Source organism: Stenella coeruleoalba (assembly GCF_951394435.1).
Source record: "Stenella coeruleoalba genome assembly, chromosome: 17".
Classification (NCBI taxonomy): domain Eukaryota; kingdom Metazoa; phylum Chordata; class Mammalia; order Artiodactyla; family Delphinidae; genus Stenella; species Stenella coeruleoalba.
This window is the reverse complement of record NC_137163.1, coordinates 36904808-36923399: the sequence shown is the minus strand read 5'-3', so window position 1 is coordinate 36923399 and position 18592 is coordinate 36904808. Positions and strand designations below refer to the sequence as shown.

General features: G+C 36.3%; 1 protein-coding gene across 4 annotated transcripts in view; it reads right to left on the bottom strand.

The window, feature by feature from the left end:
- STK3 (serine/threonine kinase 3) overlaps positions 1-18592 on the bottom strand; it is a 321854-nt gene that overhangs the window by 221919 nt on the left and 81343 nt on the right. For all 4 annotated transcript variants that reach the window (XR_013824586.1, XR_013824587.1, XR_013824588.1 and 1 more), the window contains exons 5-6: positions 3599-3763; positions 2913-3080 (exon numbers count right to left, since the gene is read on the bottom strand). Coding sequence is in view for 1 of the 4 variants with exons in the window: in XM_079901744.1 (XP_079757870.1) it covers positions 2913-3080; positions 3599-3763 (333 nt within the window). In the remaining 3 variants the exon portion in view is untranslated. The remainder of the gene's footprint in view (positions 1-2912; positions 3081-3598; positions 3764-18592) is intronic.

Here is an 18592-nt window from a genome sequence, read left to right as displayed (position 1 = left end):
AAAAAAAAAAAAAAAAAAAAGGTTAAAATGGTATATTTTATGTTATGTGTATTTTACCACAATAAAAAAAAAAGTTGGTTAAAGAAAGACAAGGAGATACGTCCTGAAATTAGTCATTACTGATCTTAAACAATATACAATTTGAAAAAAGAGAACAGATTATAGAGGATATAGTGGGTTGAAAAGCAGCCCCCAAAAGATATGTCTACATCCTAATCCCCAGAACCTTTGAATGGGACCTCATTTGAAATAAAAAAAAATCTTTGCAGGAAGAGATCATCCTGGATTATTGGAGTGGGCCCTAAATCCAGTGACGAGTGTCCTTTTGAGAGAAAGGCAGAGGGAAATTTGAGACAGACAGAAGAGGAAAATACACAGACACATAGAGGAGAAGGTTAATGTGAAGATGCAGGCAGAGACTGAAGTGATGCAGCTACAATCCAAGGAATGCCAAGGATTTCTGGCAGCCAGCCACCAAAAGCTGGAAGAGGCAAAACATGGAGTCTCCTTTAGAGCCTCTGGAAGGAGTGCTGCCTTGTCAACACCTTCTTTTCAAACTTCCGGCCTCCAGAATTGTAAGAGAATAAATTTCTATTGTTTTAAGCCACCAAATTTGCGGTAATTTGTTACAACAACCCTAGGAAATTACCATAGGGGGTAAAAAGATAAAATGAAAAGAAAGTAGACTTCATGAGCACAGAACATGTCATTCAAGCCAACATTTAACTATGTAAAGCGGGAGAAAAAGGGGATCCTGGGCTTCACCCCTAAGTCGCGATTTCTAGCCATACGATGTCAGAGGGCGAAGTGCTGAAGCCCCCCATCAGGTCAGGGCAGGAGTATGGCTGGCGCATGCTCCTGGCCAGTGTCTCCAGGATATGGCATAGCACCCCGACAGGGACACCAAGACATCAGACCACAAAGAAAGGCTGCACCCTGCTGTATTAAGCTTTACGAGAGAAGTCGTCATCCAAGACATTCCCATCAAGACATTTTAATTCTGTGAATTAACACACCCATATCCCTTTGTCCACTCCCAGACAAAATGAAGATACCTGTCCTCTGCCCCCCATGTTAAATGCTTGTGAGTGATCTTCCAATAGGCAGTGGCATGCACACACACTAAGATGGGCCAGGTGTCCACCCAGTCACATACAGTAGGAACTGGGAGATGGAAGATGTGTAAGGATGCCGTGTATGGGTATTACTTAACTGGCACCCCTAACCAAGCCAAGTCTTCCAGAATTTCTCAAGTTGATTTTACTATTAACTGGGCAGGAAGGAGGCCCTGGATTCTTTTTTATTTTTTTTAATTAAAAAAATGGTTGACTCAGTTTTCAATTCTTAGACATGGATATATATTTTCTTTTGTATGTCTTTTTTTTTTTTTTTAAGAAATCATGTTGGATTAGGAGCATACTTGGTTGTAAAAGAGTAGTGTCATGTAATTTGCAATGAGGGAAGCTATTCTGAGTGTGTTTTACTTTTTAAATCCTTTACTACCTGCTAGAGAGACTACCACATGGTCAAACTTAGTATGTGGAACTATTTGGCTGGAAAAAAATGAGATTTATACTGGAGGAAGCAGAACAGTAATAATCTGAGTCCTGGGCTGTCCTCAGGCTGTCTTGGATAGTTCAGCTAACCTCACTAACTCAAACTCAAACACATCTAGTTTGAGGATCACCCTAAAAACATTCTAACTAAAAGTACAAAAGATATTTACTAATTAGAAAAGAAATGAGAATTTGTGTTGTTGATTTTATGCTGACCTTGTTATATTTCATTTTAGTATTTTCAAACAAACAATTAATGCTATTTTTATGTTTCACTTTAGCAAGAGGAATTTGTATGTACAAGGAAGATGATACATACTCTATTATATACAATTATATTCCTCAATGAATTATCTTTAAGTGGCAGGCAGATTTTTAAATATTTCAGTATAGTACGCTATTACCTACACTTGACATTCAATCCACAATAGCACTGTAATATCAGATATAATTCTAATTTATTCTTCTTCAAATATTCTAAAATGTTGCATTCTTTTTCCTCCCATCCGTTTACTTCACACATTTCTCCAATCACCCTGAAACCATCTTCTCTTCTCTTCTTCACACACACACATACTCTCTCTCTCTCCCCCACCTCTTTTCTCCCTTCATTCCTATATCCTTTCTTCTTGAATTGAATACAGCCACTAGAGGGCAATAAGTTTACAAAGATAAATGTACTTATCTATAATGAATTGAGATTCACATACTAATAAATTTTAAAACTATCATCATCACAAACCATAAAGCATTGGCAATTAGACTTGAATATGCAAGGTATGCATTTAAAACTCTAAAATTTATCCTAGAAAAGGAGTTCATAGAAGCATATAATAACGTTCAAAAAAGGAATTCCATTTTCTCACTAAGCACTAAAAAAATATGCTTAATTCACCTACACATAGCAATATTAGAAATCAGGATTTTTTTTTTTTAACATTAGCCAGACCAGAGAAGGAAAAACGGAGAAACAAAAACACAAAAAGGTACAATATGCAGGGTGGGTAGAAAAGAAGCGATTTCTTCCAAGCCTCCCACTACTACATTCAGAATACGATGAACTGAATAATGTAGTGGGGTTTACCAATCCTTTCTTCTATTAAAATTATGGGGAAATTTAACAGGTATACTTTTGGGGGAGAAAAACAGCAACCGTAGAGAGAAATACAGACTTCACTTCTTTTCCCCCAAATAAGGTTACGAGGCAGGAAATAAGTTAACAAACAGTCACTAACCCTGACAGATAATTTTACTATTTTTTGCACAGAACCCAAATTCAAATGAACTTTTTTACTCTATATTTATTTACACTGACATTACAAAACGTCAACACTTTTAACACTGACATTTTCTTACCCTCATTGGATGTATATCAGCATAGGGAGGTTTTCCTTCCGCCATTTCTATAGAAGTAATGCCAAGGGACCAGATGTCAGCCACACAGTTATAGCCTATTTCTTGAATTACCTCAGGAGCCATCCAAAATGGAGTTCCTATCACAGTATTGCGTTTTGCCATTGTATCCTGCAAAAGCATTACACAGACATAAATATTACTACAAAAACACTAAGGAAATGTATTTGCCAACATATTCTTTAAACTACATATCTGAAAGCCTCAAATACTACAGGTTATATCTGAAACTATTTTCCTAAAATTTCAACTAGCTGTGACATGACATACTTAGAAACTTTGAATTCTGAAAAAACCAAGAGTCCACAAGTAACTTATCTCCACTACCTTCATTAAAGACAGTCATTAAAGATAGTACTATAACAATAAAAGCTACAGAAATGAACAAATGTAGCTTTCCTTTCTGAATATTTAAGCATTTTGATGACAATATATATTTTCATATTCATTCAATGTCTCTTAAATTGTAAATAAAAGTAATAAATAATATGTAAATAATGGCTCCTTCTCCCTGATAATAATGGAGTTACGCATTTCTTTCCATAACCCCCAAAATATATTATCAAAGTTTAGTCATACTCAAACCTGGACATATAAACCAAAAGTGTTTCCAAAAGTATTACACTTACTGTTAACTGACCAGCAACTCCAAAATCTGCCAATTTTGCATGTCCTTCTGTATTGAGGAGAATATTTCCAGCTTTTATATCTCTGTGTATTTTTCTCATAAAGTGTAAATATTCTAGTCCTTTCAAAGTAGATTTAAGAATAGTTGCAATTTCATCTTCTGTTAACTGGAAAGAAATATTTTAAAAACTCAATTGAAATGCCATGTTAGATAAACACTTACAAGAGAGCACTGTTAACAAGCACTTCTTTCTAAAGACCATTAGCCTCTAGGAAAAGGCTAAAAGGTAAAGTACTGAGAACTTCTGATGAAAGAAAATGTCATCATTCAATTTCTCCTTTCTTTAAAATTATCAATGTCATTCCTAACATATAACATATCTCAAGAAACAACATGACCCTAAGAAATCACTATTCCCTATATCACCTAACACTGAGATGGCAATATTGCAGCTATCTGTCCTGAAAAAGTAAATTCAGACACCCTTCCCTGTGGTGCCTCCAATTACTGATGAAAATGGAAACCAACAGTGTTACATAAAAGAGAGGAAATGAGAAAGGGTGGATTGCCAAGAGTCTCCTGCATGAAGTGTTCACACCAATACCACTCCTCCTCCTTCCAGCCAGCTCACTCCTGATCCACCCAGGTCCTAGATTTCTGACCCTAATAATGAGAACTCAAAAATGGAAATGTCAGAGAAAGACTAGGAAAATGGGAACACGAACAAAGGCTGTCAGGGGAAGGAAAAGGGAGGAGGGAGGAGAAAAGAAGGCCAAGGACGAGAGAGGAGGGAAAAAAGATTCTTAGTAGTTGTCGCAGTAGAGGCAGTGCTATCTGTACCAGGCATTGTGCTACGAGTTTTGCATGCATTATCTCATTTATCCTTATAACAACCCTATAAGGTAAATACTATTATTATCACCATTTGACAAATGAAGTTATTACACATGTTCAGTAACTTCCTTCTGGTCACACACAAGTAAGATTGAACCAAGATGTGAGTCCCCTTTAATCATAATCTATGTTTTTAACCACCATGCCTCTCTTGACAAACCTTATTCAAGTGCAACCTGTGAAAGTCCCTATTTTTATCAAAAATATCCTCTTAGTTTTTAAATACATCAAGTAATATCAATAGCTCAGGATAATAAAACCTACTTCACACTATAAGCATAACCACTATAAGCATAACCCAAAGAAATAAGTTGAGAGAAAGGAAAGAATCTCAGTTTATACAGAGATAGAGGACATTGCTCTATATGAGAGAGAGAGAAAGGGAAAAAAAAAAGAAACTCAGAAAGAATTCAAATGCCCCCCACACAGTGGGATAACAGGAAGATACAGTAAAAATTGAAAATATAAAAATATGAAGACTATGTAAAATGTGAAAATAACTACTGGAAGAAGCTTGCTTCCACCACCACCAATCCCGCAGTGGTTCATGTCAAGAAATAACTTGGGTGAACAACTGGATATTCACATGTAAAAAAAAACTGAAGTTGGACTCCTACCTCACACCATATACAAAAATTTACTCAAAATGGATCAACAACCTAAATATGAGTTAAAACCACAAAAGTCTTAGAAGAAAACATAAGGGTAAAACTCCACGACCTTGGGTTGGGCAATGTATCATTAGATACAGCATCAAAAGCACGAGCAACAAGAGAAAAATACAGATAAAACTGAACTTTATCAAAATTAAAAACTTTTGTGCATTAAAGGCCATTATGAAGAAAGTGAAAAGACAACCCACAGAATGGGAGAAAGTATTTGCAAAGCATGTATCTGATAAGAGTCTGGAATCCAGAATATATAAAGAACTCTTCTAACTCAACCAAGAAAAGGCAAACAATCCCAATGGCAAAAGACTTGAATAGACATTTCTCCAGAGAAGATATACAAATGGTCACACATAAAAAGACAGATGTTCAACATCATCATCATTGGTCATTAGGGAATGCAAATCAAAGCCACAATAAGGTATCACTTTACACCCACTAGGATGGCTATAATAAAATTAAAAAAAATAGAAAGTAACAAGTGCTGGCAAGAATGTGAAAAAATTGACATTCTCATGCATTTCTGGTGCAACCATTGTGGAAAACAATATTTAAGTTCCTTGGAAAGTTTTTTTAAGAAAGTTAACCACAGAATTACCATATGACCCAGCAATCCCATTCCTAGGTAAATACTCAAAAGAATTGAAAACTGGTACTCAAACAAATACGTACATGAATGTTCATAGTACTACTCACAATGGCCAAAATGTTGAAACAACCCAAATATCTATGAACAGATGAATAGATAAACAAATTATGGTATACACATACAATGGAATGGAATATTATTCAGTCATGAAAAGGAATAAAGTATGGGCATGTGGATGGACCTCAAAAACATTAAGCTGGGCACAAAAGGGCACATATTGTATGATTCCATTTATATGAAATATTTAGAATAGGTAAATCCATAGAGAAAGAAAGCAAACTGGTACTTGCCAGGAGCTAGGGGAAGAGGGGGAATGGGGAGAAACTGCTTAATGAATAGGGGTTGATGAAAATATTTTGGAACTAGACAGAGGTAGTAATTACACAACATTGTGAATGCACTAATGCCAAGGAATTTTTCACTTTAAAATGGTAAATCTGTTATATGAGTTTCACCTCAATTAAAAAAAAAACCCTTATCATGTTAAAATTTCTAAGCAAATTGCCAGGTGGTTTACCTTTAAATACAACACCAATATATATTGTCATAAAGTATTGTACAGATCATGCAAAGCTTTGCAGGTCATGGGTAAAGAGTCTGGATTAATTGAAAATTCTAATACTTCCAGGAACTGATTCTCTACCTCAGACCAGATGGTCTGACTTCATGGTCCACAGACAGCAAGCGGTATGTTCTGAAGCTGCACTATCCAATACAGTAGCTCCCCAGCATTTGAAACATAGCTAACCCAAATTGAGATATGCTATAAATGTAAAATATACACCAAAGTTCAAGGCCTAGTACCAAAAGAGAATGTAAGGTATCTCATTAATAACTTACATACTGCTTACACTTTTACATGATATGTATATATTAATTATATTAATTATTTTATTTAAAATCTGTTAATGTTTAATATAAGCTATTGATATTAATAAAATATTATTAGATGTTATAACATTAATATTACATATTAATATATTTAATACATTATTAAAATTAACTTCATCTATTACTTTTTTTTTAAATGTGGATGCTAGAAAGTTTAGAATTACATATGTGGCTCGTGTTATGTTTGTACTGAACAGCAGTGCACTAAGAAAAGGGTCCACAAGAGCAGAGATCTTTGGTTCACCAAGGTATCCACAATGCTTGGAACCATGCCTGGCATACAGTTAGCACTCAATAAATAATTAATGAATGGGTACAGACTTGTAGTTACTAAAAGAAAAGAGAAATTCACAACTGATGTTCCCAGTTTTTTTAATTAGTGGTTTGCAGCCACGGTGGGGGAGTGGAGGCAGGAGTGCCGCTGAGGGCCACCACACCACACCACTGCAGAGGTATGCAAGGTGGTGGTGCTGTCATATGGACCTGGGTTCTCTCCCCTCTCCCTATTCCACATTCCTGGATAAAGATTAAAGAGCTCGGGGTGTTACAAAAGCAGTACCAGTCCAAAAAACTGTGTCGTGTTTAGTTACTTCAATGCTGACCTTTTCAGTTACCTAGACCTCAATTTTTATCCTCTTAGCATTTCACTATTTCCAACCAATAAGTAACTAATCCTTCATTAACTCCTTGATTTGTTGTCTCTGCTCCTGTACCCTATATTTCAGAGCTGCATTAGAGAAAGTTCAGAATTAAATTGACTTACTATACTTCAAGGTCTCAGGATCTACCTGATGTCATTGCTGTAAAGCACTGAATGCTAGAAGACTTCAAAAGTTCATTCCAACTCTATGATTTTATAACAAATTAACAAAAGATCTTCATAGTCGGGCTTCCCTGGTGGTGCAGTGGTTGAGAGTCCGCCTGCCGATGCAGGGGGACACGGGTTCGTGCCCCGGTCCAGGAGGATCCCACATGCCGCAGAGCGGCTGGGCCCGTGGGCCATGGCCGCTGAGCCTGCGCATCCGGAGCCTGTGCTCCGCAACGGGAGAGGCCACAGCAGTGAGAGTCCCGCGTACCGCAAAAAAAAAAAAAAAAAAAAGACTTCATAGTCTTTTCTTAACAAAAGACTATAATAAATAATAAATTCACACTAATTTGGACATCCATTTTTATTCTTTCAACAAGTATCTACTTCACTGGCTCTCTCGTGTAAATCCTGTTAAAGGTGCTGGGTATACAGTGGTGAAGAAACTAACTGTCCTAGTTTTTACAAAGCTTACAAGAATACCTAAGGCCACAGCCTGTATTTGGTCCTGAATTATTAAAGGTAGAGAGGACTGATCTGAAGCAAACGTGTAAAGTTTCTAAAGCCTCTCTCCCATTATGCTTTTCTCCTCCTACTTCAGGGGGTCATTTCATATCTTCCCCTAATCAAAAAACATGATGCAATATCCAATCATTCATACCAGTACATGGATAAGTCTTAATTTAAAATTATTTGTGTACAGTATTATTTTAACAATCCATCTGAATATTAAGGCTCAAATGTACCTGCACTTTAAGCCTTTTAACTTCAACTACAAAATGAAAGGTTTCTATCCCTCAATAAAATCATTTTAAACAATAATAAACAAGTAAACAAGTATTTTCTAGAACACAGAAATATAATGTTGACTTAAATTTTTATATTACTTTAAAGTTATAGAGTATTTTATGTGCATTTCACACAATTAAATAAACAAACACTTTATCGTCCCTTTCTATAGATGAGGGAGAAATTGAGTGGTCTGTCAAACACAACTACTTAAGGGGCAAGCCCACGTGTCTTCTGACTCTATAGTAGTGGGATAGTCTATACTCTATAGACTATCACATCACTGCCAGATGTCACAAACATGAATATATGAACTAGTCTCAATATAAGAAAATAGGGAGTTGCAAGGCTTGTTCCAAAGGTGATATTCAAGATATGTATCTGACAAAGAGTAAAAGCAATATGTAATCAGAACAGTCATGAGCCATAAAGCCAACCAGTCAGAACAGCTACAGTGGTTAACAACAGTAAGAATAGATACCAGCCAGAAACAAACAGTAAAACTGAACAGCAGCCCTGTGTATCAGGCAGAATGCCTACTGCATCTTAGCATTCAAATCTAAATTATTTTAAATGGTGTGCCGGCCAAAGAAAACAAGTATACCTGTAAATGAACTCAGCAAGTAAGCAGACTCACCTAGCCTGAAAAGTGACCTTAACTGAAGACATCAGAGGTAGCTTTCTGAGTATTTTATTGAAAACAGATGCTTAACCCCACTAAAAAGAGCACATAGATGAATTATTTAAACATTTTAAAAACAGTTAAATAAAAGTAAACAAAAATCAAAGTAAGTATCAAATCAGTAGGCAAGAAGAGTTTCTAATCAATAAAAGCAAAGAATTATGAGAATTTATTAGCTTTGTCTACATAAAAACTATAAGCTTAGAAAACAGAAAAATATTCACAGCAAATACAGTAAGATACTTAGTATACAGAATTACTTAGAACATAAAGAGCTCACAAGAAAAACAATAAAATCTCAATAAATAAATAGGCAAGGAAATGAATATGCAATTCACAAAACTTATAATAGGGCTAGTTAACATACATGAAAAATATTAAACTGCACTAATTATCAAAGAAAAGCAAATCAAAATAACGAAGTATCAATTGTAAAATTATCCCATACGGGTCACAATGTTGCTGAGAATAACATGTGTGGCATGTATAAGAGTATAAGCCATGTGTAACAGTGATCTAAGAAAGTATATTTTCCAAAAAGCCCTAGAAAACATTCATTCTCTGAAAAAACATTTATTAAGCACCTGCTCTATGTTGAATTTAAAACATCTCTAACTTTTAACCTCATGGAGTTCCAACCTAGCATGAAAGACAGACTTATAAACTACTATAAAAAGCACTTTCAAAGTGAAATGGAACCAGAGTAGAGAGTGATTAATTAGGGAAGGAAAGAGGAACTGGCATTAAAATTAGGCTTTGAATAAGAAAAGTAGTTCCCTGTCCAGAGAAAGGAAAGACCATCAGTACAGTAACTCAAATAATTAACTGAAGAATAGAAATATGATAGCTATGAAGTGGCACTCAGATATCAAGTGAGGCCCATTTTCCTTCCTTCCACTAAGATGAGAAAAATGGTAAAAAGTGATGGGTCAAACAAACACATGAATGGATGCTCACCATCACTAATCATTAGAGAAATGCAAATCAAAACTACAACGAGGTATCACCTCACACCAGTCAGAATGGCCATCATCAAAAAATCTACAAACAATAAATGCTGGAGAGGGTGTGGAGAAAAGGGAACCCTCTTGCACTGTCGGTGGGAATGTAAACTGATACAGCCACTATGGAGAACAGTATGGAGATTCCTTAAAAAACTAAAAATAGAACTACCATACAACCCAGCAATCCCAGTACTGGGCATATACCATGAGAAAACCATAATTCAAAAAGAGTCATGTACCACAGTGCTCATTGCAGCTCTATTTACAATAGCCACATGGAACCAACCTAAGGGTCCATCGACAGATGAATGGATAAAGAAGATGTGGCACATATATACAATGGAATATTACTCAGCCACAAAAAGAAACAAAATTGAGTTATTTGTAGTGAGGTGGATGGACCTAGAGTCTATCATACAGAGTGAAGTAAGTCAGAAAGAGAAAAACAAATACCATATGCTAACACATATATTTGGAAGCTAAAAGAAATATATATGGTTCTGAAGAACCTAGGGGCAGGACAGGAATAAAAACGCAGACAGAGAGAATGGACTTGAGGACATGGGGAGGGGGAAGGGTAAGCTGGGACGAAATAAGAGAGTGGCATGGACATATATACACTACCAAATGTAAAACAGATAGCCAGTGGGAAGCAGCCTCATAGCACAGAGAGATCAGCTCGGTGCTTTGTGTCCACCTGGAGGGTGGGAGGGAGATGCAAGAGGGAGGGGATATGGGGATATATGTATGTGTATAGCTGATTCACTTTGTTATACAGCAGAAACTAACACAGCATTGTAAAGCAATTACACTCCAATAAAGATGTTAAAAAAAAAAGACTATAGGAACAAAAAGCAGATCAGTGGTGGCCAGAGATTAAGTGTGGAGAGAGGGGTGACTATAAACACACAGCAGGACTGGGTGTTGGGGGGTGTGGGGCTGTCTGTTCTATATCTTGATTTTGGTGGTACTCACAAGACTTTATACACTTGTCAAAAGTCTTAGAACTGTACTCCCCAAAATGTGAAGTTTTCTGTACATAAATTTAAAAAGAAAGTGCACTGAATCTTATTAAATTGGCTTCGATAAGAAATGGAGTTTGGAGAAAGAAAAAAAAAGTGATGGGCCAAATTTCAGCCTTGTAAGTGTCAAAATGCAGGTAAATCTTAGCAAATTCGGAGCAAAAAACGTTTACTTGGTCTCTTTTAAATATCAATGGTAGCAAATGAACTTTGGAAAAGAACAATATCTATATCAACATTTAAACCATTCTACACGTATTTTGTGTCACTAATGGAGACTAGGAAAGGAAGGAGTGCAGGCCTTCCTAGATGTAGGCCTTGATCTAGATGTTTATTTCGTATCCTTTGGACACATACGGACTATTTGGGGTGGAGGGGGAAAGGAGTTAGTTGACAGTCATTTTCCTAAACAGAGTTTTGTTTTCAAACAATCTTTAAATGTTTTTAACAAATTTCATTTGCATACAAACACAACCAGTTACCAAATAGATTTCTTTTTGGCAACAGAGAGAAGTACTTCTTCCCATTACTATAAAAATTTTTAGTATCTTTATTTCTATAATTATGACTTTTCATCAGATAGATTTCAAACTCCTGAGTTTTATATTGAAAATATTTAGGGAGAAAAGAAAAACACAAAAGAGAGTATCTGCTTTATACAGAAAGAGGTAACACAAGATTTTAGTTCTAAGATGGAAAATGCTTAGATCCATTCTCAAACCACAGCTAACACTTCTTTTAGTAGTATCTGTCAAGAATCCATTCCATGGGCTTCCCTGGTGGCGCAGTGGTTGAGAGTCTGCCTGCCGACGCAGGGGACATGGGTTTGTGCCCCAGTCCGGGAAGATCCCACATGCTGCGGAGCAGCTGGGCCCATAAGCCATGGCCGCTGAGTCTGCGCGTCCGGAGCCTGTGCTCCGCAACGGGAGAGGCCACAACAGTGAGAGGCCCGCGTACCGCAAAAAAAAAAAATCTATTCCAATGAAAAACTTCATCAACAGAGTACTTCATTTGTGGATTTTATTAGGTTATCGTCAATACAATACAGATTTAATTTTATTTGTCACTATACAAATGCAGCAATGTCATTTTAAAATCATTTGAATCATATTTTAGAGCCTAGTTTAAAAAAAAAAGAAAAGAAAAAGGAGGACGGGAGAGTGATACTACACCATGAATGAAATATTCAGTAATCAGAGATGGAAATAAGACTTTATAGCTGAGCTAATACATTAAAAGACGGAAGTCTACATCTGGTTTCAATACTGGTATGAATTCATTGGCAAATTTAAAAAGAATCCCATTGTACAAAAACAAAAAGATGGTTTTGATAGGCTTTAGTCCTCTGGTTACTTTTGTTTCTAGAGTCATATGATTAGTACAATAATATGATACATTTAGTATGTCACTGTGTATATGGTTTTGATAAAAATGCACCCACCAAGGAGTCTGAAGAGCACATGCACAAGCTGTTTTAAAATACACGTACTGCCTTAATGTTTTTACTTTAGTAAAAACAAATTCAAGGGAGGCTTTGTAAGTTCATACAAAATTAAGAATTTTAACTTTCTAAAAATGAATCTTTGACAATCTTAGCTAAATCCTGCCTGTTTGACATAGTTATTTATGCATATAAAATAATACATTAATTCTATATTTAATACTTACTATCTATTAAGGAAACAAACCAAAAAATGAGACATAGTTCCCCTTTTCAAATGCCATAGACAGATAACTATAGAAACTTTATTATCAAATTTTAAGTTTTAACTTGCACAGTGACTTTTCATGAAGTTTTGAAAACCATTTGAGCAAAACTCACCAGTGTAATCCTCACATGGTCTTTTAAGGCCTGGATCAAATCTCACCTCTTTCAAGAAATCACCCTTTATTCCCCAAGTAAGGATTTATCTGTCCAGTGATGATAATGATAATATCAACAACTCACACTTACTGAGCTTTTACTATACCAGCCACGTTACAGGTATCATTTCATTTAATATCCAAACACAAAAACAGACGGTAGGCACCAACAAAATTTACTGAGAGCCTGTTATACTGTCCTTGCCTTCATGGTGCTTGTAATTTAGTGGGGAAGGAAGGGAACAGGAACAAATAATTACAATATTAAAAAATGCCTGCTACAACAAGATTAGGTATAGGAGCACTCCAGGACAGCAGGTGATTAATCAGAACCAGTACTCTTTTTTTTTTTTTTTGCGGTACGCGAACCTCTCACTGTTGTGGCCTCTCCCGTTGCAGAGCACAGGCTCCGGACGCGCAGGCTCAGTGGCCACAGCTCACGGGCCCAGCCACTCCGCGGCATGTGGGATCTTCCCAGACTGGGGCATGAACCCGTGTCCCCTGCATCGGCAGGCGGACTCTCAACCACTGCGCCACCAGGGAAGCCCAGAACCAGTACTCTAAAAATAAAATCCAAACCATATACTTTAACCCTCAAGGTCTTGAACGATACAGTTCTTGCAGCCTTGACAATCTCACCACAGCACTCTCCCCATACAAGGAAGTCTTCACAGAGGAGGTGACTTTTGAGCTGACTCTTGAAGAATGAACAAAGTTTGTCAGGAGACAAAAGAGGGAATGGAATACTAGGTATGTGTAAAGGGAATGGGCACACAAATAAACGAAATCCAGTACCAGTTCTTTGTGTCTGACTGTAACATGTATAGGAAAACAGTGCAGAATGCAAAGGTAGGTTAGGGGTCAGTTCTGCTTTACGTGCCTACACATTTTTAAATGGAAAGATGGTATGATTGTACCTCAACTTTTAAGAAGGAGACTGTGACAGTAGACTCTCAGCCAAAGACTAAAAGTAGGTAAGCTAGTGTGGAGAATGTAATAATAAAATCATTTACAGCAGTAGTAGTAGTAGCAGCAGCAGCAACTGCAGTAGTAGCTAATAGGTATGTAAACTTGCTTAAAATCCCAATGGATTTTTTAGTCAAAATTTCTAATTTTGAGATGAAGCGATGTCAAAGCATGCAGTTAAGCAGGAAGGCACTGAAAGCAAAATCCAAAATTCTTTCTTTCATAATTCAAACTGAAACTGCCTAAGCACTAAAAAATAACATAGGGCTTAGGTAGCACCTCTCAACCAAAACAAAACAAAACAAAAAAAAGAAAGGAATTGTCATTAAAAATGAACATGCCCTCTAACCCAGTAATTCCATTTTTCAGGTATCCAATGGCCGTCACAACACAGGTATACCAATAAATACCTACGAAAGTTTCCTGCAGCTTTGATTACAACAACAACAAAAATTGGTCAGTTGGAACTCATTTTATCCAAAGTACTGAAAAAAATACATTCTGTTATTTACACACAGACCTATATGTACTGGTATGGGAAGATCTCTGAGATACATCAGAAGTTTAAAAAAAAAAAAAAGGCAAGGTATAGAACACCACATATGCAGTATAAATCCCTCGTTTAAAACAAAATATGCATACGTATGTGCCGAAAGAAGCCACAAGAAACTAACTGACATCTCCTCCAGGAAGTAAAACTAAGGGCTGAGTAAGGAGACGCTAAGTTCCTCTTCTGTACTATTTGAAAGTTTTACAATGTGCTCATATTACTTTTTTTCCCCTTAATTTATATAATTAAAATGGGAGGAGTTTACACATTCTAAAAGTTTAAAGAATTATGCAATACTGTTTTAAAAGATCTCCATCTAAAACTGTTAAAATTAGAGATTTGCTACCTAAGGAGCTGAATTTCCATTTTCTGGAAAATTAACTTACATACATTTCTTGACTTCCTAAGATTAAATAATATTTCACTGTATAAGACAACAATCTTTTAATATGTTTTTCTAATACTAGAGAATATCCACTATTTCAACAAATATCATAAAATTCTTAAATCACTAATAATTAAAATCTAAATCCCATCTTTTTAAGTTTTTGCCTTAATAGTAATAAAATACAATTTACATTTGTATAGAACTTTATAGGTTACAAAATGCTCTGACACTCATCATCTTTGTTCCTCACAAGAAAACACTGAGGTAGATAAGGCAAGTAATATGATATCAGATCCATTTTAGGATTAGGCCATCTGAAGTTTAAAGGAGTTACACAACGTACCAGGGTCACAGAGCTAACACATAACAACCCAGGAACTGATGTTTAGTTTTCTGATTCCACATCCACGAGTCCTTCCACTAAACCACGTCATTCCAAATAACCACTGTCACAGTGCGCTATGGGTCAGGCTTATGACAGGGAGGGAGGGCTCATCGTAGATCTGGCAGTGACGGGCAGTCTGCCAGGAGAGGAATGTACGATATAAAAATAAAGTGCACGAAGGTGGGCCTGACTTATGAAAGGGAAATAGAACTGGGAGAAATGCCAAGAAATATAGCAACTAAGGTGAAGACTGGGCAGCTTACCAATAAGGGAAGCCAAGGAAATACTTTTGTAAGTTTAATTTACTTAGTTAAGGTAGAAGAGAAAGTCTATTGGAGGGACTATTTTGCAATGTGGAAAGATCATAAAGAAAAGTGTTTATAATCCAATCAAAAGATTTAGAAAAGATGTAATGGAGCGTGATGCGTATGATGTATTTAATCAGAGATTAAGATGGGGCACATGATTGCTATGAAAAATTCTAAGGGTCTAATCCTACAGTGCATGGTCATGTTAATGCTGTGGCTTGGAACTTTAAGAGGCATGTGTGAAATACACTTAGAACTGAATCTCACTGTATGGGAGACACCAAATAAGGAGCAAGAATTACTTTCCATACAAAAGGACTCACTCTCCAAAGATTCTAGTATAGTACTGAACAGCAGTACCTGTTCAGGTTGAGAAAATCCTTATAAGAGAAGGGGCCATGGACACCACAACTAAAAACAGGGTTAGGCCACCATTGTCTAAATGAAACCATGGATCTGTAATCCTGAAAAGCAGACTTTCCAGAATTCTTACAGCAAACACTTACTGCTGACACAGAGGAGCAGGCTCCTTGAGATACAGCCCTTACTGTATCTTACTGTGACAAAAGGGAGAAAAGGTTGAGGTCCCCACAGTTTTAACTGCCACTGTTAACAGATACCTCTTCTAACACCGAACGTTCATTTTGGGAGTTATTTTAGAGGGTTTTGTATGCACGCGCGTGCGTGTGTTTTATTCTTGATATATCTTGTTTTGATTTTAGGTTTGGTAAATACATAGATATACCTGTTATTTTGGGCCATTCGAACACCCATTCACCCTTCTCCTCCTAACATACCCTCATTTCCCTTTAGGGAATCACTACTTCCCCATCCTCAAGCCATGAATTCTAGCAGTCAGCTCCATCCTAGCTCCAGGTTAGACACATGTCCTAGAGCTAATCCAGTTACCCCATCACATTCCAATGGCCACAGAAAAAGGTACATGACCCATTCAGAAGCAGTGAGGTACAACACTGCTGGGTTTCAACTAGAAAGGTATAATCCAGGTAGCTGCTAGCAGCCATCTTGTCACTATAAGGTAAGAGTCTGAGAGTGGAGTCAATACAGAAGTATCAGGACAAAGAGACGAATCCAAGTAATTCCTTTCACCTTGAATCAAACCATGCATGAAACTAGCTCTGCAAAGATTTTTTGTTATGTGAGCAAATAAATTCCCTTCTTGGCTCAAGCCAGTTTAGGATGAGTTTTCTGTAATTTATAATCAAGAGTTGAAACTGATGTAGTAAATTTCAAGTAGATACCAAAAAGCGGGAGGTTCCTGGAAAAGAGGTCTGTATAAAGCACAAACTGGTGACCAACTCTAGAACTGCTAGAGGTTATTCCAAATATTTAACAGCATGAGATCTCTAAAGCTGATTTCTATTTTCTGCCCCCAAACAAAAGGGTTACAATAATAAGGGGTGGGAAAAGCAGAATAAACATGTCTTTTAAAAGGAACATGAATGCTTTTTTAAAGTCCTCTTTTTGCCTTCTTTTTCCTAGTACCACCTGCCCCGGCCAATAAATGTTTACTCCATTATATTAAAACTGCATTTAGATATCTAATTTTACAGAACTCCTCAAATGTTTCAGCATTCATTAGTTTTTATGACATACATGATACAATCAACACACGATGGTGACCAAAACCCCTTGCTAAAAATCAATGGTTTAGGGAAACTGGAGGAGTTAAGTAGCAATTTCTGAAATACCTAAATCTCAAAAGTAATACTTAAGCTTACATGCAAGGCTTTATCTGAACATCCATCAAGCTTCAGACTCCAACTGCTTTACAATCAAAATTTCTCTCCCTCTTACTCCTTCTTTCTTGGGAAAAACAATACATACATTTAATGGGGCCCTTAGGTATTCAACATGAGGAAAACACTGGAAAAAACAACAGAGCAACTCAGTAACTCCCTTCCACCCCTCACCACTCTATCTCATCCCACCCAAAAACAGGAAGGTTGAGGATATAAAATAGTCAAGGTTTTAAACAATAAAAAATTTATGGGACTCTTCTAGAAAAACAAAAATCTGCTCAACACAAAGTACATACATTAGAAAACATAACTAGAATATTTTAGCCATTATTATATACCAAAGGGCAGAGAAGGGTTTTCTTTCATGAAATCTGGATTGCAGATGTCTGGCAAAAAAAAAAAAAATTAATAATCTATCACAAAGTCCGACAACTAGTGATTCAAAATGAAAGCTTTCACTACTTACACCATATGTAAATATACATATACACAAGCTGCTTATAATCCCTTGATCTGAAGAGAAAGAGAACTGATACTCTACTGTGAAAATGGTCAGTGGGCAGACATTTTAAAATCCTTTCCCACATGAAAAGATTCCTGAAAAAGAGATCAGAAGACAACAGAAAAGCACTCAATATATGTGGAGTTATAAAGCCCGTATGAACTAGTATCTATTACACAAAGAGGGAACATGCAACAAGGTGATTAGGAAAGTCAAACATGAATTAGTCCAATAACACAGAGGCAAATATAAACCCTAAAAAGCACTTTATGGAATAGAAATCCACACATATCAAAAAGATGTCTATTATTAACGATTAAATAATATCAAACTTTGAAGCTCCAAATAAATCTTAAATCAGTAAGAAACTGGTATGCCTTCACTAAGGGAAAAAAATACTTGTCTGAAGTAGTACATAACTAACATCAAGGCAGAATATATATTTTTAAAATACAACAAATCAAACATTTACCAAAAAGACTATTATGTACAAGGCATTAATTCTAAGGGCACTAAAATAAAATATCTTAGTATATTCTGAATAGCACTGCCTGATTCTATTAAAGAAACTCTCACTGTACCTAAAAATGTAAGCTCTATCTCACAGAGCTTACATACCTCCCTCATTAACAATGATAATTCAGGGTACCAATGGTGAATGTTAGGATTCTGTCCTTGGTTCCATAGTCCTCTGTATTATTCCACCCAAACACATTATCTGATAATGTACACAATGCAAAGACACTCCCATCTATGTAAGTGAGAAGATAGGACGATGATGACGATAACAATGCAAATACATATAGGGCTTCTTTTGTACCAGGTGCTGTTCCTAGCACTTTACATATGTACAATCTTCAGAACAA